Source organism: Theropithecus gelada, chromosome 10 (assembly GCF_003255815.1).
Source record: "Theropithecus gelada isolate Dixy chromosome 10, Tgel_1.0, whole genome shotgun sequence".
Taxonomy (NCBI): Eukaryota; Metazoa; Chordata; class Mammalia; order Primates; family Cercopithecidae; genus Theropithecus; species Theropithecus gelada.
Genome location: NC_037678.1, coordinates 33,751,172 through 33,775,394, shown reverse-complemented (window position 1 = coordinate 33,775,394; position 24,223 = coordinate 33,751,172). Strand labels below are relative to the sequence as shown.

The 24,223-nt window shown below is 44.8% G+C and overlaps 1 protein-coding gene across 3 annotated transcripts in view; it reads left to right on the top strand.

The window, feature by feature from the left end:
* The first annotated feature begins 1,062 nt into the window (after positions 1–1,062).
* MAPK1 (mitogen-activated protein kinase 1) overlaps positions 1,063–24,223 on the top strand; it is a 108,119-nt gene continuing 84,958 nt past the window's right edge. Inside the window, exons 1-2 of one of the 3 annotated variants that reach the window (XM_025398817.1) lie at positions 1,113–1,310; positions 1,361–1,443. In XM_025398817.1, coding sequence (XP_025254602.1) covers positions 1,361–1,443 — 83 coding nt within the window. In that variant the 5' untranslated portion in view covers positions 1,113–1,310. Of the gene's footprint in view, positions 1,444–24,223 lie in introns of all 3 variants that reach the window. The other 2 variants (XM_025398815.1, XM_025398814.1) reach the window with 2 other exon arrangements.

The following is a 24,223-nucleotide window of genomic DNA, read 5'->3' as shown; positions in this document are numbered from 1 at the left end:
CACCACGCCAAGCTAATTTTTGTATTATTATTATTTTGTTTTCGAGACGGAGTCTTGCTCTGTCGCCCAAGCTGAAGTGCAGTGAGGCGATCTCGGCTCACTGCAACCTCCGCCTCCCGTGTTCAAGCCATCCTCCTGTCTCAGCCTCCCAAGTAACTGGGATAACAGGCGCCCGCCACCGCGCCCGGTTAAATTTTATATTTTTAGTAGAGACGGGGTTTTACCATGTTGGCCAGGCTGGTTTTGAACTCCTGATCTCGTGATCCGCCCGCCTCAGTTTCCCAAAGTGCTGGGATTACAGGCATGAGCCACCTCGCCCGGACTTAATTTTTGTATTTTCAGTAGGGACCTGGTCTCAAACTCCTGATCTCAAGTGATCCGCCCGCCTTGGCCCCCCAAAGTGACAGGCGTGAGACACCGCACCCTCCCTTCTGCTCTGTACTTCTTCATCGTACTTATCACAACTTGAGTATTACACGTATTTGTCTGTCTCCTCTCTCTAAAAAGTAACTCCCAGGAACATGGAGTGTGCTCAACAAACATCTGAACCAACCTGATTCGCGTATCCTCTCAGTGTCTCCTTTTAATCTCAACAATTGTGTTTCACACTTTCTCAGTATGCAAATATCTTTCTCGGTCTGGGGTCATACCTTTCGGTTTCTGCCCTAGTGCCAAGGCCTCTTAAGTTTATCAGCGTGTGGACCACGGATTCGCAGAGGCCTGAGCTGTGGCGCGGCCGGGCTATGGCGCGTCGTCGGGCCTCAAGCACAGCCCCTTGTCCCTCGCTGGCTCTGTTCGGTACTTCCTCGGGTGCTCGCCCGGGCCCCTGCCATCTCTCACTTCAGCCCCGTGGGTTCTGCCCCACGTCTGTCTCCTTGGGTGTCTGAAGAGACAAGTCCCGCGCCGACGCCCCCGCGAACGCACGTGACCGCGCCCGGTGGTGCCCCCTGAGTCAACGCCGCGCAGTGCCCCTCCCGGAGCCCGCCGCTTCCGCCGGGCCGCGCGGCCCCGCCCCCAGCCGCTAGGAACCAATCCGCATGCACGCTGCTTGGCCCCGCCCGGGCACCCTTCTCGGCGCGCGCCCCTCCCTCCGCCCGCCCGCCGGCCCGCCCGTCAGTCTGGCAGGCAGGCAGGCAGGCAGTCGGTCCGAGTGGTTGTGGGCTCTTCAGGTCTGCCACACGGCGTCTTCTTTCCTCCCCCCAGTCAGCGGCGGCGGCTGCACCGGCGGCGGCGCAGTCCCTTCAGGAGGGGCGATAGAAGCTGAGCGGCGGCCGCCGAGCGTCGAGCTCAGCGCGGCGGAGGCGGCGGCGGCCCGGCAGCCAACATGGCGGCGGCGGCGGCGGCGGGCGCGGGCCCGGAGATGGTCCGCGGGCAGGTGTTCGACGTGGGACCGCGCTACACCAACCTCTCGTACATCGGCGAGGGTGCCTACGGCATGGTGTGGTGAGTGTCCGCGCCCGGCCACGCCCGGCCCCCCGCCGCCCGGGGCCGCAGCGGACGCAGCCTCGGCCTCGCCGGCGCCTCGGCCTCAGGCGCCGCGGCGACCTCGAACCCGGACTTCACTGCGGTCCGCGCGCCAGGGCTCGGGCGGGGCCCTGGGCCGGTTGAGGTTTAGGTGTTGTTGCTCTCGCGCTTCCCGGGCCGGCGGTCGCTCGGGAAGGGGCGCAGCGTGGGGGGCGGGGGGCGGAGGCCGGGACTAGTGGACCCTCGGCCCCGGGCGCAGCGCCGCCTTTAAAGTCTGGACCCTCGGGAAGGCAACGGAAGCGCCTCCACCCCCCAATTTGCTAGTATCATGGCCTTCTTTTGGACTTTCTATTGTAAAACCGGGAATTCCATCAGATGCTTGTCGGTGTTGGCGGCGGTGGCTGCTGAGGTCCTGAAAGCGGTTCGCCTCCGTGTGTGTGCAGAACACCGAAATAATTTTTCTCTCCTCGCCTCTGTTTGCAGCCAACGGCTTTCATTAACTGTCCTCAGCGGTGCTAATGGTGGTCTCCGCGCAGGCTTTCTAAAATGGATTACTGACACCAGTGTTGGCGGAGTATTTCCGTCTTGAAGTTTGTACTTTCAAGTGGACTTTAATATCGTACTGCTAGCGTTTCAGGAAGGATAAACCAACATTACTCTCTTCATTTATTAAAGATCCATTTAGAGTTGGGCCTAATTTGACTTTTTTTTTAGCCCCCAAGTGAGCTCTTTTACCAGCATAAATGCTCCCAGATGTTTTAGCCCAATTGCTATGGACTCCTGTTAATGATTTAGTGGTCATTATGTATGCAGCCTTAATGGAGTTATTGCAGAATCACGTGTAGACTCCCTCATCTTGATTCAGGTCCCTTAGAAAAGTGAAATGATAGTGACGGTTTTTCTTTTTCTCTTTTTTTTGAGACGGGGTCTCGCTCTGTTGCCCAGGCTGAAGTGCAGTGGCACGATCTCTGTTCACTTCAACCTCCGCCTCCTAGGTTCAAGCGATTCTCTTGCCTCAGCCTCCCTAGTAGCTGAGACTACAGGCGCGCACCACCACGCCCGGCTAATTTTTGTATTTTTTAGTAGAGACAGGGTGTCACCATGTTGACCCGGATGGTCTCAATCTATTGATCTAGTGATCCGCCCGCCTCGGCCTCCCAAAGTGCTGGGATTACAGGCGTGAGCCACCACGCCCCGCTGACCGTATTGTTTTTTTTAAAGCAAACTAGCGGTAGCATTTTGTGCTGGTGAGGACTTGTGGAAATAGATTTCCTTAAATCTGAATCTTGTGAATGTGTCTTTTGTGTTGACTGAAGGAAGTAAACTAATAATTTATTGAGCACTTCGTGGCGGGTACTGTGCTACATATATTATTTCATTTTATTTGAACAGCCACATTGAGGGAGGAAGATGGTGTTATTCCTTTTTTCAGGTGAGAAAGTGTTTCGAGGTGAAGCCAATTCCTGAGGTCATAGAACTGGAGTTATTAAGATTGTAGACTGAGATTCTACTAGACACACTGCAGCTCTTTTCAGCTGTCTTTAGGAAAACACTCTGCGTTCCTTAGTGTAATTAATACTTGCAGAATTTTCTGTATCTTACTGTTACAAAGTAAATACAAGTCTGTTTCAGAAATGTATTCAAATTTCAATCATCATAATTTTAGAAATGCCATAGAAGGCATGTTTTACCAAGTAAGGTAGCTAGATAGAAAGATTAGTTAAAATTCTTTTAAAATAGACTTTAATTGAATCTTTAATGTTTTCACTTTCTTTAGGAGCAAAATGCTGAATACAACTGTGAAAATTAATATGAACTCACAGGCTTAGGAGCCAAGAGAGAATTTAAATTAGGTCGAGCCTAAAAGAAATAAGGCCCTGAAAAGTAATGAAGAGAAAGTATTGCCAGTAGCATTATTTCTCCACCATACATCTCATTGCTGTTGCACTCACTGGGAAGCGTGCCAGTGAACATGTCTCATTATGAGAGGCTCAGAATTTCCCATCACATCCTTTGGACCTTTTAACAAGATTAGCTTATCTAAAATGTGGACTGAAAAAAGTCTTTTACGTTTAGGACATGTCAATTGAAAAGATACCCCCATCTGATAAGATTTCTCCTGTCTGATAAGGTTTTTACTAGTCTGAAGTTGTTTAGATGTGGGAACCACTTCTGTCACTGCTGTAGGCTTATTTGACCATCTGACTCTCCATTTGAAATGCTAAGTCCTCTTTTTGTGATTTTCCTTTCCTAAGTGAAATACAAATATAATTGGAATTTGAATCCTAGATCCAGATTATAGCCTTTTATCAGGTTGATGACATACCCTGCTGTTAACCTTCTCCATTGCGCGTTATTAGCATTTAATAAATGTTGGCTAACAGTGCTGGGTTTATGGAGGGCTTGTTGAAATATTCACTAATATTTGAATAGTGATCTTTTAAAAAATGTTTCCAGAAGGATTTATGGATTTTTAGCCATTTTTTAGATTTATCCCCCTCCATTTCCTTATCAATTCATTAGGAATCGTGACTATTTTGTTTAGAGCCCTTTCCTAATCATTATGTAGAGGATGTAAAGATGAAGAGTGGGGTTTGAGTTGGGCCTTTAAGAGTGGGTGTGATTTTGATGTGCAGATAATAGGAGCAAGTGACAGCTTGAGCTGTGGAATCTAATCCTGGAAATGTACTTAGGTGGCAAACTGTAGAGGACTCCAAAGGCAAAAGTAAGTTTTACTGTATATTTGTTCAGTGGAGGAAGCATCTTTTTATTTGTTTATTTAATTTTTTTTTTTTTTTGAGATGGAGCCTTGCCCTGTCGCCCAGGCTGGGGTGCAGTGGCATGATCTCGGCTCTCTGCAACGTCTGCCTCCTACGTTCAAGCGATTCTCCTGCTTCAGCCTCCTGAGTAGCTGGAACTACAGGCGCGTGCCACCACGCTCAGCTAATTTTTTTGTATTTTTGTAGAGACGGGGTTTTGCCATGTTGGCCAAGATGGTCTCGAACTCCTGACCTCAAGTGATTCCCCCTGACCTCAGCCTCCCAGAGTGCTGTGATTATAGGCGTGAGCCACCGCGCCTGGCCTTGTTTTGAAAGAGGCAGTCATACATGGTCAATTTTGAAATTTTTTGGGAAGACGAATCAACACTAGTGGGAATGAAGGAAGAAGAACTGGAGTGGGGAAATAAATTAGGAAAGTGTAACCACCTAGAGGTGCAGTAATAAAGTGGCAGCGAAAGGTGGCAGGTGGAGGTGAAGAGCTTTGTATTGACAGAAATAGTAACAGGGACCCTTGTGGGAAGAGTGGTAGAAAGAGTTTTTAATCATGGCAAGTATGGGTGGAATCAAACGATGATGAGACCTTAAAGGGTAAGAGACCAAGAGAGGTGGGATTTGGATTGGAGGAATTTCTGAGATAGAGCAAGGCTTGCGGGTTGAGTGGCTCTGGGCGGTTGTTCATTCTGAGGCTTCTGGGTTGGGAGCCTGGGAGATGGTGGTGCCATTATCCAAGTAAAGGAATACTGTTAGGCAGAGCAGATTTGTCAGGGAGAAATAGTTCTGGTTTGAACGTGTTAAGTTTGTAATGCCTGTAGGCCGTTCAGGCTATATCCAGAAGCCATCTTAAAATTTGTAAGAGGGGAGCAGGAACTGAAGATGAAAATTAGTGTAAATAGTAGTTAAAATCTTAAGTGGATGAGCACAGATTTTTGTTGTTGTTGTTGTTGAGACGGAGTCTCGCTCTGTCTCCCAGGCTGGAGTGCAGTGGCGTGATCTCACTCACTGCAGGCTCCGCCTCCCGGGTTCACGCCATTCTCCTGCCTCAGCCTCCCAAGTAGCTGGGACTACAGGTGCCTGCCACCACGCCCAGCTAATTTTTTGCATTTTTAGTAGAGACGGGGTTTCACCGTGTTAGCCAGGATGGTCTCGATCTCCTGACCTCCTGATCCGCCTGTCTCGGCCTCCCAAAGTGCTGGGATTACAAGCATGAGCCACCGTGCCCGGCAAGCACAGATTCTTATTTGGGTCATTGGTTAGGTGAGATTGCAATCATGTTTTCTATATTTATCTTTTTGGTAAAAAATACATAGCATTTGATAGATTTTTTCAAAAGAGTCCATTATCCCAGAAACATTACGAACCACTGAAGTAGAACAGAAGGACCAACCAGGTAACTCTGGCAAAGGAAGAGGAAGCCGATGACTGGTCAGATGTATAAGAGAACAGTGTAGACAGGGAGGAAGGAGAGGAGAGATTGAAACACTCTTAGTATGCTTGATCATCTTAAGACTAATATAGCAAGTGTCTATTTTGGATAAATTGAGTTTGAAATACTGTTTCTGAATGCGACAAGAGAGCTCATGGGGTCATCTCCATAGAGATGTTAATTGAAGCCTTGAGAGTAGATAAAACATCTGAGAACTAAGCCAAAGGAGTGCCTGCCTTTACTATGTCAATAAAGGGCAAGTTATGGAAGAGGACAGAGGAAATGTGGCCAGAGAGACCAAAGAACTGGGAGTGCACATTATGAAAGTAGCCAAGGGAGATGGTACTCATTAAGGGATTGGTATTGAATACTATAGAAGGGAAACAATGCAGCTGACAAGTCATATTTGTTGACTTTCAGCCCTTTTTTTTTTTTTTTTTTTTTTTGAGACAGAGTCTTGTTCTGAGTCTTGTTCTTGTTCAGAGTCTCCCAGACTGGAATGCAGTGGCATAATCTTGGCTCACTGCAATCTCTGCGTCCTGGATTCAAGTGATTCTCTTGCCTCAGCCTCCCAAGTAGCTGGGATTACAGTTGTGTGCCACCACACCCGGCTAATTTTTGTATTTTTAGTAGAGACGGGGTGTCGCCATGTTGGCCAGGCTGGTCTCAAACTCCTGACCTCAGGTGATCACCCTGCCTCAGCCTCCCAAAGTGCTGGGATTACAGTGTGAACCACTGTGCCTGGCCTCTTTTTCTTTTTTTAAAGCGATGATGTTCAACTTGGGAAAGCTGAATGAATAAAAGAAAAAAAGAGGGGATGGTTTCAACTAAAATTTCACTGTGATCACATTCCTGATGGCAGAATTTCTTGTCTTGTTAAGGTTATTGTGATTATAGCAGACTAGTAGAACTACCACGTATTCAGCACTCTGTTTTGTATTTTACATACGTTAATGCTAAGCCATATAACCATGCAGCAAAAGTGGTAACTTATGTTTGTTTTTTACCCCGCAAGTGAAGAAACTTGAGGCACACAGAGGTTAGTTAACTTGCCCAGTGACACACAGCTAGGAAGTGATGGAGCAACCCCAGTTTGTCTGGTTCCTAAGTAATGCTCCACCAAAGATGAGAGTTGAGAAAATAGATTATTTCAGTAACAAGAAGTATCTGTTGTCTGCTTTTGCTTGTATCACTTTTTAGCGTTTAAAACCTTTCAGGCCGGGCGCGGTGGCTCAAGCCTGTAATCCCAGCACTTTGGGAGGCCGAGATGGGCGGATCACGAGGTCAGGAGATCGAGACCATCCTGGCTAACATGGTGAAACCCCGTCTCTACTAAAAAGTACAAAAAACTAGCCGGGCGAGGTGGCGGGCGCCTGTAGTCCCAGCTACTCGGGAGGCTGAGGCAGGAGAATGGCGTAAACCCGGGAGGCGGAGCTTGCAGTGAGCTGAGATCTGGCCACTGCACTCCAGCCTGGGCCACAGAGCGAGACTCCGTCTCAAAAAAAAAAATAAATAAATAAAAAATAAATAAAACTTTTCATGCAGAGTTATTTACTCAGAAAATGTTTATTGAACTCTTCATCCAAATAATGGGATGGAATTAGGGAATAATACAGAAAAGATACCAGTGCTGTCCAGGAGTTTGTGAAGTGCTGAGAGAAAAAGAAGAGCAGAGTGACTTGGGGCTGTCTTTCTATGGCTTCCCAAACTTCTGACCTAAGTGTTGATGTGTGAGTAGGAGTTTGCCTTGAGAAGTGCATTCTAGGCAAAGCGAAGTGTGCATGTAAAGAGCATGAATACAGTGCATCAGGTCAGGAAAGCCACAAATTTCTTGGGATGGCTGGAGTCTAGGGTGCCTTAGTAAGAAGGTGGGAGTTAACACAGCTGAGGGTAGGCAAGGCCAAATCCTGAAGGGCATTATTTGCTAAGGACTTTGGACTTGATCTTGTAGGTGACAGAGTCATTAAAGGATGTCCCTCTTTCTGCCAGTTCCACCCCCACTTTGTCTCTTATGCTTTCTGCCCATTGTTCCTACTTTTTTTTTTTTTTTTTTTTGAGATGGAGTTTTGCTTGGAGGCTTACTGCATCCTCGCCTCCTGGGTTCAAGCAATTCAGCCTCAGCCTCCTGAGTAGCTGGGATTACAGGCATGTGCTACCACGCCTGGCTAATTTTTGTATTTTTAGTAGAGAGAGGATTTCCCCATGTCAGCTGGGCTGGTCTCAAACTTCTGACCTCAGGTGATCCACCCGCCTCAGCCTCCCAAAGTACTGGGATTACAGGCGTGAGCCATCGCACCTGGCTGCATTGTGCCTACTTTATCTTGTGGTATTCAGTGGGGGTGATTTTACCTCCCTGCTACAGAGGCATTTGGAAATGTATTGGTGGGGGGGCTTTTTGTTGTGTTGTCACGTTGATTAGGGGGTGTTATTGGCCTTCAGTAGGCATGTCAGGGGCAGACATGCTAAATGATCTGGATTGCATGGTACACTCCCTCCACTGGAGAATCATCCTGCCAAGATGCCCATACTACATCACCCCAGCCCGCCCCAAGAAACATCAGGCCCTATTTAAGTCCTGCTTTTCTCTAAAGCTCGTCTCTGTGAACTTTGCCTTGTTGCTTCTTGTTAATGCACTCTCTTCATGGATCTCTGCTGGGTGTTTGTACCAGCTGTTTGAAAGGCAGGAACAGCAATAACATACCTATAAAAGCTCTAGACCTGGAAACAGAGATCTTGATTGAGATTCTTAGTTTTGCTTGCTCATTGTTTACTTGCCATTTAATCAAGAAGTCTCTTGTACACTTTTGGAGCTCAAAGATGCAAAGAGAGCGGCTTACGTAAGTAACAGAAGAATCTAGTGTTTCTGAGCAGAGTTTAGAGTAAAAGGATAACTCAAAACAAAATTGATTTTTATATTAATAGTATCCTTAATGATGTATTCCTGGTAGTTAGCTATAACCATTACACCATTCCCATAATCTGATTTGTATAAATTCAAGTTGACTTTTCCCAAAAGCTATATGTAATTTATTCCTCACCTTGCTCACAATTTAAATACCTATTGATTGAAAAACACCTGATTCCCCAACAAACATCCAGAGCTCCTTGCCTCCAGCCTACTCCACCCACCCTCTTGCCCAATCCTGAGATGCTTTTTGCTCCCCTTTAACTTTGCTTTTTTTCTTTCACTTCTTGAGGCTCCCACACCGAGAGGTGCTTAGCAGCTCATCCAGTAGCTGCACTGCCTCTGCTCCCTCTAGGAAAGGCCACCCACCTGAGCTTTGAAATGGCCCACACCATACCAGAAGGAGGAAGGGAGATTGCAGGAGGATTCAGACCCTACCCAGGCTTTCTGGAAACTGAGCAGAACCACAGGCGGAGAAAGCTATAGGCAGCTGAACAAAATTTACGTGTTTCTATTTCCCCAGCTATAAAATGAAAGGATTGGGCTCTGGCTGTGGTTTTCAAACATTCTCCTCTTTTAGGGGCTTCAGGCCTCACCCCAAGTAGGGAAACTTCACATACAGCATCCTCTCCCCTAATCCCTGTTTTTTCCATTCTTTGCTCTTCTTTTATCTACCTCCTTCCCCTCCCCTTTCCCTTCTTTCTTCCTCTGTCCTTAGTCTTTTTTCTTTTTCTTAATTTCCTTTTAGTCATTATCATTTTCCTTTTTTTTTTTTTTTGAGACATAGACTCGCTCTGTCACCCAGGCTGGGGTGCAATGGCACGATCTCAGCTCACTGCAACCTCTGCCTCCCGGGTTCAAGTGATTTCTCCTGCCTTAGCCTCCTGAGTAGCTGAGACAACAGGCGCGTGCCACCACGTTGGGCTAATTTTTGTATTTTTAGTAGAGAAGGGGTTTCTTTTTTTTTTTTTTTTTTTGAGACTGAGTCTGGCTCTGTCGCCCAGGCTGGAGTGCAGTGGCCGGATCTCAGCTCACTGCAAGCTCCGCCTCCCGGGTTCACGCCATTCTCCTGCCTCAGCCTCCCGAGTAGCTGGGACCACAGGCGCCCGCCACTTCGCCCGGCTAGTTTTTTGTATTTTTTTTTTAGTAGAGACGGGGTTTCACCGTGTTAGCCAGGATGGTCTCGATCTCCTGACCTCGTGATCCACCCGTCTCGGCCTCCCAAAGTGCTGGGATTACAGGCTTGAGCCACCGCGCCCGGCCGAGAAGGGGTTTCACAGTGTTAGCCAGGATGGTCTCAATCTCTTGACCTCGTGATCTGCCCGTCTCGGCCTCCCAGAGTGCTGGGATTACAGGCATGAGCCACTGTGCCTGGCAGTCATTATCATTTTCAATTCACATAGGTAGTAACTATTAGGGTTAGCAGGGTAAGATTCCATTTGGAAAAAGGATTTGATTGCTTTAAAAATGATGTTGGGCAACCCACAGGATAGATGCTCTCCAAGGTCCCTCCCAGATTCTCAGACTCAAGGCAGGCCCTGGGGTTTGAACCTATGGCCAGTAGGAGCTGGATAGCAGGTGTCTGCATGGTATATGCCATGACCAACTGACTAATGTTAGTTGCAAGCCTGCCTTGCTGGTTTCAGCTTCATTCTCATTCTTGTCTTTCTTCTTTTCTTGTTTTTTTGAGACCGTCTCACTCTGTTGCCCAGGCTGGAGTGCAGTGGTACAATCTTGGCTCACTGCAACCTCTGCCCCCAGGTTGAAGCAGTTCTGCTGCCTCAGCCTCTTGAGTAGCTGGGATTACAGGCACCTGCCACTGTGCCCAGCTAATTTTTTTTTTTTTTTTTTGTAGTTTTTAGTAGAGATGGGCTTTCACCATGTTGCCCAGGCTGGTCTTGAACTTCTGACCTCGTGATCCACTCGCCTCGGCCTCCCAAAGGGCACCTGACCATCATCCTTGTCTTTGAGGTATTATATTTTTCACTTTACACATAAGGAAACTAGGTCTCAGGTAACTCGTTCCGGGTTCACAGCCAGTAAGTATATTGCAGAACTGAGATCTAAATTGAGATTTATGTAGACCCCAAATCCTGTGACCTTTTTTTCTTTTAACTACTATAGGTTTTCTCTGTTATACCGAGTTACCTAGAAACGTACTTCCTACAGCCTGGGTTTCTGAATGGATTAGCCCTAAAGTATAAAATGATTATGTCATTGCAGACAGACCTGAAGAAGAGGCTAGAAAGGATTAGAGTTAAAGTAACTTTGTTTTTTGTTTTTGTTTTTTCTTTATCTCCAAAGGCTCTGTCATCTAGCAACTTAGTTTTTATCAGGAAGTAGTGTTGATTTCTTCCCATTCCTTCTAGTTACCTCTACCAGTTTCTTGATTTTCATTCATTTAATATTATTAAACATGTACCTGATTATGTGCTAGGCAGTAGAAACAAAGTAGTGAACAAAAGTTGTTCTTACACTTTGGTGTTTACAGTCCACCAGGGCAGTAATAACATTTACTGAGTGTGATGAGGTGTGGAGTGCCACTGGATAATATAAAAGGTGAAGCTACGATATGGTGAGTAGTCAGGAAGGGTTTCCTGGAGGAAGTGGTGTTTAAGCTGGGACCTGAAGGAAGACTTAGAGCTAGCTAGGTAAAAGGTAGGGTAGAGTGCTGGAGTGTTTTAGACACTACCTTGTAGGGACTGCATTATAAAAAATGAAAAGTTTATGATTAAGATCTGGGGGCCTTTGTCATGTTACTGCAAGGATAGAAAGTGCAGTTAAAGCTTCAGGTATAGTTGGAACGAGGAACTGGAAAATAGACCAACGGAGCTACCTCCCTCCCTCTTTACTGTTACAAAATCTTCTTGCACCCTACGTCTCTGAACAGCTGGGTTTTTTCCCCCTCTTTTCTCTTTTGTCACTTCCCCATGCACTAAGCAGGGGAGAGCTGACCCTAGCTCCCTGAAGGTGTGTGTCTTCAGGTTTTTTAATGACCAGAGGCTGAGAACACTCTGAATCCAATTCCAAGTGGAACAAAATCTGTAAAAACACTGTTAGGGAGATCATTCTGCACAGAAGAGTTAACTCCACCTGGCCTTTCCAGCCTGGGAGAGTGTCTGCCTCTGGTCTAGTCAGCTGAGGCCCAAGGTGCGGTCATTTATTAAATAAAGCTGCATATCTCGGAACGTCTGAAGGGCAAGGTGGGAGTTGTCAAAAGGGGTCTCTCATTGATTTCTGACTTGTTAGGTTAAAGTTCTTGGTGCTCTTTTCCCTGCCATTCTCCAGGGAGTGTGTATCACTCTCCAGTTTTTACAGATGAGGAAAATGAAACAAAAGTTGGGTAACTTGCCAGTCACAAGTAAGGGGTCAAAGGATTGTCACGAGGATTAAATAAAACAGTATAGTTGAAGTGCTGAGCACTTGGTACCTAGTTAATTCTCTGTTACTCCTTTGAAGTAAACAGGGTTGGCAAGATGTGAATCCCCTTTTGCCTCAGTCTCTATGTAAAGCAGAATGTGCAGAAGTACAAATATTTGGCTTGGTGGTCAGATGACTTTACAATGGTATGGAATTGATACACATTCAGTAGACACCTTACTTCCGAGTACCCATGCAACTGTTCTGTTTTTCATTTTCAGTGTAGTAGTTTATACATCATATGAGTTATTCTACCCTTTTATTATAAAATGGACTTTGTGTTAGATGATTTTGCCCACCTGTAGGCTAGTGTAAGTGTTCTGAACATGTTTAAGGTAGGCTAAGCTAATCTGTGATATTTGGTAGGTTAGGTGTATTAAATGCATTTTCAGCTAAGCTGGGCGCAGGACTCATGCCCAGGACTTTGGGAGGCCGAGGCGTGAGGATTCCTTGAGCTTAGGAGTTTGAGACCAATCCAGGCAACCCAGTGAGGCCTCGTCTGTACTAAAGTTACTTAAAAAAAAAAAAAAAAAGCCAGGTGTGGTGGTACATGCCTATAGTCCCAGCTACTTGGGAGCCTGAGGCTGAGGATCACTTGAACCTGGGTGGTCAAAGCTACAGTGAGCCGTCCTTGTGCCACCACATTCCCGCCTGGCCACAGCAAGAAGTTTTCCAAAAAAGAAGCATTTCACCTTACGAGGTTTTCCATTTATGATGGGTTTATTGGGATGTAAGCCCGTAGTAAGTCAAGGAACATCTTTATATAGTTAGAATAGGGACTGTCAAGTGTTTCATGCATAATCCAGATCTTCAGGAGGCAACATCAGGGAAACCTGAGTTTAGGGATATTCTACAAAATAACTAGCCTGTAAACCTCAAAATTAAGTCAAGATCATGGAACCAAGAAAACACTGAGGAATTGTTCCACATTAAAGTAGTGTATAAAAACATGGCAACTCCATGTGGTTCATAATTCTGAGTCGGCATGATTGGCAAAACTAGAATGAGGTATGAAGATTAGATTGTAGTCGTATATCTGTGTTAATGATTTTATTTTTATCTTCTTTTTTTTAACTTTTTTTTTTGTATTTTCTTTTTTATTTTTTTCCTTCATTTTTGTTTGTTTTTTTGTTTGTTTTTTGTTACAAACCCTTGTGTCAATGGCTGACTGCTCTGCTGTGTACAAAACCCCAACCCAGGAACAGGTTGTCTATGAATGGTTTAGCACTGGGTCCCCTGTGAATGTGCATTGTATTACGGGCGAAAGGGTGGTCGCCTTTCTACTGCGCCAAGTTTTCCAGCATGAGGGACTTTCCATATCTGGTCCTCAGCTATGATATGGTGGGGGACCAGCTATCTGAGGCTAACCGAGGCTCCACATGTGGCTGCCCTATCATTTCGCCGGGGCAGGATTCTGACTTAGAGGCCTTTGGTCATAATCTTACAGATAAGTGTTGATGATTTCGACGGTTGCATTTTGATTTTGTGGGAGAATAGTCTTGTTTTGTTTGTAGGAAATAGTCACTAAAGTATTGGGGGATAATGAGAAAGAATTATTGACAAACTTACTCTCACATGCTTCGGAGACTAAAAGTTTGATAAGCTAGATGTAGAACTTTTCTATGGTTTGAGATATAGTTCCTTTTCTCTAAAGAGTTGTTGGTGAGTCTCTTTCAAAAAGGTACTTGAGTGAGGATGTGTTGAAATTTGTGGGAAGCTGTGAAAGGCAGCTTTTAGCCTACCGAAAGAGGACTGGCCTGGAAGGCAGAGACCTGAGTCTTAGTCCCTGCTTCCAATGGCATGTCACATGGGCATGTGCTGGTCACTCTGCTTCTGCAGATTTTTGTTTTTCTCATCTGTGGAGTTAAGGGATTGGGATGGTTTCTAGGGTCTCTTACAGCTCTAATATTGTCGCCGCCCTCAGGAACATTACATGAAATTAGTGTGTATGCTGTATGTTAAGAAGATTCGTGTGTAGATTGTTTCCCAGTTGCTGAGCTGTCTTTAGTGTAATTTACCTCAGAAATCTCTGGATAATCATTATTGAGATATAATGAAATAGGAAAAAACCTAAAATAGGTTAAAAACTAGTAAATTGATTTACTTCAACATTAAAAGCCCACAATTAAACCCTTGAGGAAAATGACTTTTTTTTTTTTTTTTTTTTTTGGTCTGCAAGTAAGGTTGGAACTTTGTAATACTGTATGACAGTAGTCGTTTACCTCACAAATTAGATTATTCATGTGTATTTGACTGAAGAGAGTTTTTACCTAGTGGCTGGAATGAAGGTTAATGCTGGTATTTTGGCATTGGGAAAAAAAAGGTGTAATGAAAAATGTCAAATTTGAGAGATGGAGAAATACTTAAATGGAACTGATTTAAAAGCAGTTCTGGGGCCGGGCGCGGTGGCTCAAGCCTGTAATCCCAGCACTTTGGGAGGCCGAGACGGGCGGATCACAAGGTCAGGAGATCGAGACCATCCTGGCTAACATGGTGAAACCCCGTCTCTACTAAAAAAAATACAGAAAACTAGCCGGGCGAGGTGGCGGGCGCCTGTAGTCCCAGCTACTCGGGAGGCTGAGGCAGGAGAATGGCGTAAACCCGGGAGGCGGAGCTTGCAGTGAGCTGAGATCCGGCCACTGCACTCCAGCCTGGGCGACAGAGCGAGACTCTGTCTCAAAAAAAAAATAAATAAATAAATAAAAGCAGTTCTGAAAAAGAAAGAACTTGGTACAGTCTTTCTATGAAAGAAAAGACTTTACTGCACAGCTAAAGAAAATAAAGCAGGCCGGGCGCGGTGGCTCACGCCTGTAATCCCAGCACTTTGGAAGGCCGAGGCGGGCGGATCACAAGGTCAGGAGATCGAGACCATGGTGAAACCCCGTCTCTACTAAAAATAGAAAAAATTAGCCGGGCGCAGTGGCAGGCGCCTGTAGTCCCAGCTACTCGGGAGGCTGAGGCAGGAGAATGGCGTGAACCCAGGAGGCGGAGCTTGCAGTGAGCCGAGATTGCGCCACTGCACTCCAGCCTGGGCGACAGAGCGAGACTCCGTCTCAAAAAAAAAAAAAAAAAAAGCAAAAACAATACGTTGCCCCATTAATATTTGAATTCTCTGAACACAAGGCAAGCTAGCAAAGTAGAGTAGTATCTTTGCCTCACCTTGGCCACAAGAATTTGTTTTGTTAGTAACCAAGTTCAGTGTACTGCTATTTAGCTTTTTCACTACAGATGTTAAAATGTTTCTTTTTGGGGTTTGTTTGAAATTTTTTTTTCCCTTTTCAATTTAGCCATGCTGAATGTATCCTCAAATAAATTTACATTTTTCCCGTTAAATCAACTTTGTTTCTGTTCCATGGTTGAGGCGAATACTTTATAAAGAAAAAAAATCAGTGTAGACCTTTCACACGTTAATTATTACTGCAGGGCTATATAGGCATATAAAAATATTAGATGTTATGTTTTGGACCAGTGAAAAAACAGTTGGTAGTAATGCTAGATTAAGACTTGCCGGGCCGGGCGCGGTGGCTCAAGCCTGTAATCCCAGCACTTTGGGAGGCCGAGACGGGTGGATCACGAGGTCAGGAGATCGAGACCATCCTGGCTAACACGGTGAAACCCCGTCTCTACTAAAAATACAAAAAACTAGCCGGGCGAGGTGGCGGGCGCCTGTAGTCCCAGCTACTCGGGAGGCTGAGGCAGGAGAATGGCGGGAACCCGGGAGGCGGAGCTTGCAGTGAGCTGAGATCCGGCCACTGCACTCCAGCCCGGGCTACAGAGCAAAACTCCGTCTCAAAAAAAAAAAAAAAAAAAAAAAAAAAGACTTGCCAGAATGTTCATCCCCTTAGTGAGCCATTCTACCTATGATAACATTTTGTAATGTTTTCAGGCATTCTTTTGGGACAGCCCTGATCACTTATCATTCAAAGGGATGATAAAAGTGACAATCTTTAGACGTGTTGTAAATTCTTTCTCTCTTTTGTCCAAAGGGAGCTAGAAAGGAAAGACATTTGTGATTCTCTGTGCACTTGAACACAACTGCTAGAAAGAGCTATTTAATTAATGCCACCAAGGCAGTGTAAGAGTTTATAGTAACATTAAGAGTGTTTCCGTTACCCAAGCGGGGCAAGATTCCGCATTCAAGAACTGGTAAATTTTGGCCACACGCGGTGGCTCACGCCTGTAATCCCAGCACTTTGGGAGGCTGAGGCAGGCGGATCACCTGAGGTCAGGAGTTTGAGACCAGCCTGACCAACATGGAGAAACCCCGTCTCTACTAGGCTGGTCTCGAGCTCCTGACCTCAGGTGATCCGCCCGCCACCGCGCCTGGCCAATTCTTTTTTTTTTTTTTTTGAGACGGAGTCTTGCTCTGTCACCCAGGCTGGAGTGCAGTGGCCGGATCACAGCTCACTGCAAGCTCCTCCTCTCGGGTTCACGCCATTCTCCTGCCTCAGCCTCCCGAGTAGCTGGGACTACAGGCGCCCGGCTAGTTTTTTGTATTTTTTAGTAGAGACAGAGTTTCACCGTGTTAGCCAGGATGGTCTCGATCTCCTGACCTCGTGATCCGCCCGTCTCGGCCTCCCAAAGTGCTGGGATTACAGGCTTGAGCCACCGCGCCCGGCCTTATCTCACTTATTTCTACATTTACTATTGTATTTTCTTACCTCTTTCAATCTTATTTTGAAATATCCATTTAAACATATGTAAGATATAAGTACTGTTTGTGACTGGGCATGGTGGCTCATGCCTGTAATCCCAGCACTTTGGAAGGCCAAGGCGGACAGATCACTTGAGGTAAGGAGTTCAAGACCAGCCTGGCCAACATGGCAAAATCCTGTCTCTACTAAAAATACAGAAATTAGCTGGGCATGGTGGCGCCTGCCTGTAATCCTAGCTACTCCAGAGGCTGGGGCATGAGAATCACGTCAACCCAGGAGGCAGAGGCTGCAGTGAGCTGAGATCGCGCCACTGCGCTCCAGCCTGGGCAACAGAGCAAGACTCTGTCTCAGAAAAAAAAAAGAAAAAAGTACTGTTTACAGAATAAGTTAAATATGTGTAATCACTGTTCGAATTGCAAAAGGGAATGTTGCTAGTACCTTAGAAACGCCTTCTCATATCTCCTCAAGAGTTGAGTACATTCCGGCCGGGCACAGTGGCTCACGCCCGCAATCCCAGCAGTTTGGGATGCCGAGGCAGGCGGATCATGAGGTCAGGAGATTGAGACCATCCTGGTGAACACGGTGAAACCCCGTCTCTACTAAAAATACAAAAAAATTAGCCGGGCGTGGTGGCGGGCACCTGTAGTCCCAGCTTCTCAGGAGGCTGAGGCAGGAGAATGGCGTGAACTGGCAGTGGAGCTTGCAGTGAGCGGAGATCGCACCACTGCACTCCAGCCTGGGCGACAGAGCGAGACTCCGTCTCAAAAAAAAAAAAAAGAGTTGAGTACATTCCTTAGTTTTGTGATAATTGTTCTTTTCAGACTCTTCTCCCTTTTTATTCTTTACTTTTATTGAAGTATAATACACATAAAGAAAAGTGGCCAGTTGTGGTGGTTCATGCCTGTAATTCCAACACTTTAGGGGGCCAAGGTGAGAGGATCACTTGAGCCCAGGAGTTCAAGACCAGCCTGGGCTGATTATAGACGTGAGCAACCTTGACGTGCTAGGTATATACTTAGTAGCAGAATGACTGTGTCAATCTGTGCATAGATTCCACTTTAGTGGATGGGCCAAACAGTTTTCCGAAGTGGTAAGATATTTCCATTAGCAGTGTATTAGAGTTCAAACCAGTGTATATTCTCAAAAACACTTGGTATCATTTTTAACCTCTCTAGTGGGTATGAAGTGGTATACATTGTGGATTTTGTTTGCATTTCTCTGATATTTTAGCTCTTTTTTGGTGTTTTAACTCTTTTTTGTATGTTTATGAGGCATTTGGCTATCTCGTGAAGTATTTAAGGGTTATTTTGCAAATTTTTCTGTGGAGATTTTTTGTTTCATTAAATTATAGGAGTTCTTTGTAGATTCTGACGAGTCTTTTTTAAGATTCATGTGCTGCAAGTATTTTCTCTCCATTCGAGTGTTACCTTTTCTTTTTTTTTTTTTTTTTTTGGAGACAATCTCAATTTGTCGCCCAGGCTGGAGTGCAGTGGCAGGATCTTGGCTCACTGTAACCTCTGCTTCCTGGGTTCAAGCGATTCTCCTACCTCAGCCTCCCAAGTAGCTGGGATTACAGGCACGCGCCACCATGCCCAGCTAATTTTTGTATTTTTAGAGATGGGATTTCACCATGTTGGCTAGGCTGGTCTCAAACTCCTGACCTCAGGCGATCCACCCCCCACCCGGCCTCCCAAAGTGGTGGGATTATAGGCATGAACCACTGTGCCTGGCACCTTTTCATAATCTTAATGGAATCTTTGATTCTGTTTTATAAATGTCAGTTCTTTGGTAGAATTCATCATTTTGTCATCTGATTTCTTGAGCGTATTAATTACAGCTGTTATTTTATTTTTTATTTTTGACAGTCTCGCTCTCTGCAGCCTCTGCCTCGCAGGTTCAAGCGATTGTCATGCCTCAGCCACCTGAGTAGCTGGGATTACAGGCAAGTGCCACTATGCCCAGCTAATTTTTGTATTTTTAATAGAGATGAGGTTTCACCATGTTGGCCAGGCTGGTCTGGAACTCCTTACCTCAGGTGATCCACCCGCCTTGGCCTCCCAAAGTGCTGGGATTACAGATGTAAGCCACTGCGCCCGGCTGAATTACAGCTATTTTAAAGACCATCTTCAGTAAGTAGTAACTGGGTCACTGTGGATATGTTTTTGTTGTCCCTTTTTTCTCGTTTCTGTTTCCTTGTATGCTTGGTAATGTTCAAGCGAATCCTGGATACTGTGTATGAAAATCGTAGATGCTGTAGGTGACATTTTTCTCCAGAGAGAGCTCGCCCTACTCACTGATAGACAGATACAGTGGTGACAGATAACCATAATTTAGTCAGAGAATGAGCTGATTTGAGTATTGGTTGCAGTTTTTATGTGGCTTTGTCTACCTCTGATTTTTGCTCCCCTTTACTCCTAGAAGTGTAGCTGTCCATGGATTCTGAGAACCTGAGGTGTTTATGTTTACTAAGGTTCTTAAACTCCTGATTGATCTTAAGTTACTATTTTTGTCTCCTTAGCACCGTGAGACTGCAAGAAATTAGTAGCTTTTTGCTTAAAGCCTTGCCTATGGTTTTCAGGTGTGCTGAATCTGGCAGGGTCTGTCTGAACTTCTAGGTTTCTAAATTACTGGAAACAAGTCAAGAGCATTTTCTTTATATTCTTCTTACACTTATCTTCCTGGCCAGACTTACATTCTTTTAGTGATTGTATTCTCTGGAACCTAGAGTTTGGCAACTGACTTAACAAACTTTCTTCATGTAGTCCAGTGGTTCTCAAACATGGAGATACTATAGAAACTAGAACATAGGAAGGGAAGTTGGACAGATAACTTCTGTTTTTCCTGTATGCCCTCAGAGTCATTTGTGTCCACAAATTGCCCATTTCAGGTGATTGTGAATTTTCTCTAGTGCTATTATTCCTTTTAGATTTGGAATTTCCAAAGGTGAGAGAAAATCAGATTTCCAGGCATGAGTAGATGCCTAGAAAATCGTTTATGGGGATTAATTCACTGAATGCTTAATGGCCATCACAACATGAAGAACAGATACTATATTAATGGGGTGGGGGAATACAAGATTAGTAAGATGTGGTCCTGGTCTGTAGAGTTCTTACATCAGCTGCCCTGCATCTGATCAGCAGTGATCTCTGCAGATAAATTCTGTGTTCGTCGTATATTTGGAGCTCTAGTTGGACGCTCTTCTTCTCTGGTAGGCTTCTTGAAAGCCTGGGTTTCTCTTTCAGGCCCCCCGTCATTGCTGTGGCTTCTTTGATTAGTTTCAGAAGGGCCCCAGATGCCACAATAGCCCTAAAGTCTACCAGTTCCAGATGAACATGAAATAAGGAAAAAGAAAATGGAGGTGTGTTTGGTGGAGGTGGGGGCACTCTATTTGTGTGGAAGGTGACAGACTTGCATTGCTTACATATACAAGAGTTAGAACTGTGGGGAAGTACTTGCAGATCAATGGAATAAAGATAGCATGTGAAAACAGAATAATTATAAAAATGTCTTTTATACAGCACTTTGTACTTTTTAAATTGCTTTCTCTGCTGTCACATCAAACCTCTTCACACTTCTGTAGGATAGATAAAGCATAATTATTTCTCTTATGCAGATGGGGAAACAGACCTAGGCAGGGGTAGTGACCTGCCCACCCGTCTAACAGCATTTGAGTGATAATTAGACCTAAAATGGAAGAATTTTTATTTGAGAAGTTTAGCAGTGAGAGTCAAAATCATCTTAGGAGCTGTAGGTTTTTGTACCAATGGAGAGATCTCTTTTTCTGTTGGATATGATTGACAATGTTAGAAGAGAGATTCACTGGAGGAAGGCCTCGAAGGAGTGAGGAACAGATCTCCTGCCTGTATTGTACCTCCATTGTCTCTAGTGTAGTTGTAGATATTGTGAGATTACAGATGGGAAAGAAAGAGATCTTTACCCTCAGCTCAAGAGAAGAAGGTAAGGATGCTGTAGAAACAGATGTCACAGCAAAAGCATGCCAATCTGAGTGTAGTCAAGGGATTTTATGCCAGGTGGCTTTAGGTTCTGGTAAGAGGTAAGGTGGGGCATCTGCGAAGAGTGCATGAGGGATCAGGGGCTTGGAAAGTGTGAAGAAAGTTTGAGACAGCTGTTGTGTGCTTAAAATTAACTAAAGATGAATAAAGATTGGCCCCTTTCATTGAGAGTAGGGACTTTGTTCTCTGCTGTATCCCCAGCACCTAGTACACACATCGCACATAGTAGGTACTCAGGAAATATTTGTTGAATCAGGCAGATTCATGCCTAGGTCTGTTTCCCCATCTGCATAACAGAGAAATAAGGCTGGCTAACCCTGTGCCATCCCCGTAATAGTCTTCATCTTCTCTTCTCTTCACTTTTCCATTCATTTCTCTGCATTAGTTGAATACATGAATGAAGAAAGGAATAGCCTCACTGAAGTTATAAGCCTTTTTAAGAACAGCAGGTAACATATCTCATTTATCAAATTAGTAACTGCATTTGAAAATTAAGTTCTGGCACTAATGCCTGGGTGACTTAGAGCATGTCCTGTAACTTCTCAGAGTCTCATTTTACTCTGGTGAAACAAGGATCATGATCATGTCTTTTGAGTGTTGAAATGACTATATTAACTAAATCACTATGTAATCCTAAGAGCAATCTTTATGCATCCCAGGATGGGGTAGAGAATAAAGTATTGGAGTGAATGACTGTGGGATATAGGCTAGACACCTATGTACATAGATAATTTCATGGAGCTTTTTTAAAAGTTATGGTAAGATACACATAACAAAATTTACCATCTTGGCCGGGTGCTCACACCAGTGATCCCAGCACTTTGGGAGGCCGAGGCAGGCGGGTCACCTGAGGTCGGCAATTTGAGACCAGCCTGACAACATGGAGAAACCCCGTCTCTACTGAAAATAAAAAATTAACCGGGCATGGTGGTGCATGCCTAATCCCAGTTACTCAGGAGGCTGAGCCAGGAGAATCGCTTGAACCTGGGGGGCAGAGGTTGCGGTGAGCTGAGATTGCATCATTGCACTCCAGACTGGGCAGCAGGAGCGAAACTTCGTCTCAAAAGAAAAAAAAAATTTGCCATCTTAACTATTTTTAGGTGTACTGTTCAGTAGCGTTAAGTAGATTCACATTGTGCAACCAATTTCCAGAGCTCTTTACATCATGCAAAGCTGAAACTCTATACCCATTAAATAACAACTCTCCATTTTCCCTTCTTCCAAGCCCCTGGCAGCCACCATTCTACTTTCTGTCTCTGAAATCTGACTACTCTCGTTATCTCATATAAGTGAAATCATACAATATTTGTCGATTTTATGATTGGCTTGTTTCACTTACTGTAATGGCCTTAAGGCTCATCCATGTTGTAGCATGTGTCACAATTTCCTTTTTAAGGTGGAACAATACTCCATTGTAAATATACACACCACTCATCTGTTGGTGAACACTTGGGTTGCTTTTGCCTCTTGTGAATAAGGCTGCTATGAATATAAGTGTACAACTATCTCTTTGGGACCCTGCTTTCGATTATTTTGGGTAGGAACCCAGAAGGGCTCTACTGGATCATATAGTAATTCTGTGTTTAATTTTGAGGAATCACAAACTCCTGAGCTCAAGTGATCCTCACACCTCAGCCTCCCATACTGTTTCCAAAGCGGCTGCACCTTTTCACATTCCCACCAACAGGGCAAAAGGGTTCCAGTTTCTCCACAACCTTGGCAACACAGTGCCCAGGAGGCAGAGGTTGCAGTGAGCCAAGACCACGCCACTGCACTCCAGCCTGGGTGACAGAGTGAGACTCCATCTCAGAAAAAAAAGACCTGATTTGGCCATGGGAGTTCTGCCCTCATGAATGTACTTAGCTTATTATCACAGAGTGGGTCGTTCTAAAAGCGAGTTGGGCCCTCTCTGTCTCTTATGCTCCTGCCTTTGCTTGTCCTTCTGCCATGGGATGATGCGGCAAGAAGGCCTCTGCCAGATGCAGGCCCCCTTGACCTTGGACCTCCCAGCCTCTGGAACTATAAGAAATACTTTTCTTTTCTTATAAATTACCCAGTCTGTGGTATTCTGTTATAGCAGCACAAAACAGACTAAGACAGAAGGGATTTTAATGGGATGGTTGGAAGCTGAATGTGGACTACCTAGAGTGGATGCCACCTTGTTGGTTGTAGCAAAGCCATGTTAAAAGGTAAGCCTATTGCTACAATGTAAAGGTAGGTAATATTTTATTTACATACTGTATCGTAAGTATCAACATTATAAAGGGGATAAGTACACTGGAGCTTAATGTTAAGTGTTCCTGTCTTTTATAACCATTTGATCACTATATCTACTCCTAATGAATCTCACGTGTTCTTTAAAAATATCCTAGTAATTCTTTGGGTTTTGAATCTTTACTCTCCAATATAAGTATGTATACATCTAAATTTTGAAAATATGCATGCGGGCATTCTGACTAGATCTCCAGGTTTTGGCTGACCTGTTAAATGACATAACTCGAGTAAATTATCAGGCATATCAAAAGTACAAACTTGATGGGCTTGGTTGAGATATAGTAATCCTCAGAGTGCTGCCTGGTGACCCCTGCACTCTCCCCTCTGACAGGAGAGCTCAGCCTTACCCTTCGCTGAAGAAGTGAGTTCTCTTTGCCTCTTTTCTGCCTCTGATGTCTTCTCATCTCCAAATATGGTCTGTACCCCTCACACCACAAATAAAGTGTTCTTACTTCAGCAAAACCGTAGGGAGGGGCCCGTCACCACTGGAATTGGTTCTGATGGTTGAAACTCATTCCTCATTCAGGATCCGTCCACAGATCCACAGTGCTTTATTTGCAGCTCAGAGTTTCAGACCTTTCTGGGTATCTTTTGTAAGCTCATTTGGGGCAAAACCTGACCTAGACTGCCGTGAGGCTGCTCATAGTCTTTATTTTTCCCATCTAGTGTGATTATTTGTGTGTTGGCTGCAGAAATATCAGTGCTGGATTGCTGGATACACACCAGACCTCACCAGGGATGTATGCACATATGTATGCACTGTATTACCTTTCTAAAATCTGAAAAATACTGAATTCTTAAACAGCTTTGTTCTAAGGGCTAATGAATCTGTGCTTCTCCTGAACTTGCTACAATTTGTAATGCCTAAATAATATAGTTTGATGATCATCTCAGTTTTTTTTCTTTAATTAGAGAAAATTTGGAAAATACAGGAAGGCACCTATATACAAAAAGCATTCACCTATAATGCTGCTACCCAGGGGTATCTGCTGTCAACATCCTGGCACATTTTTTCCTATTAAAATTTGGATTACATTTTATATACCTCACATCGTTTGGTATTCTGAATCTTTGACCCAACACGGTAGTATAAGCATCTTCCAGACCACTAAACAGTCTTTGAAAACAGTCAAGATTTTATTTTATTTTTTTTTTAGACAAGGTCTTACTCTGTCACCCAGGCTGGAGTATAGTGGCGTGATCTTGGCTCACTGCAACCTCTGCCTCACAGGTTCAAGCGATTCTCCCACCTCAGCTTCCCTTAGTAGCTGGGACTACAGGCGCACCCC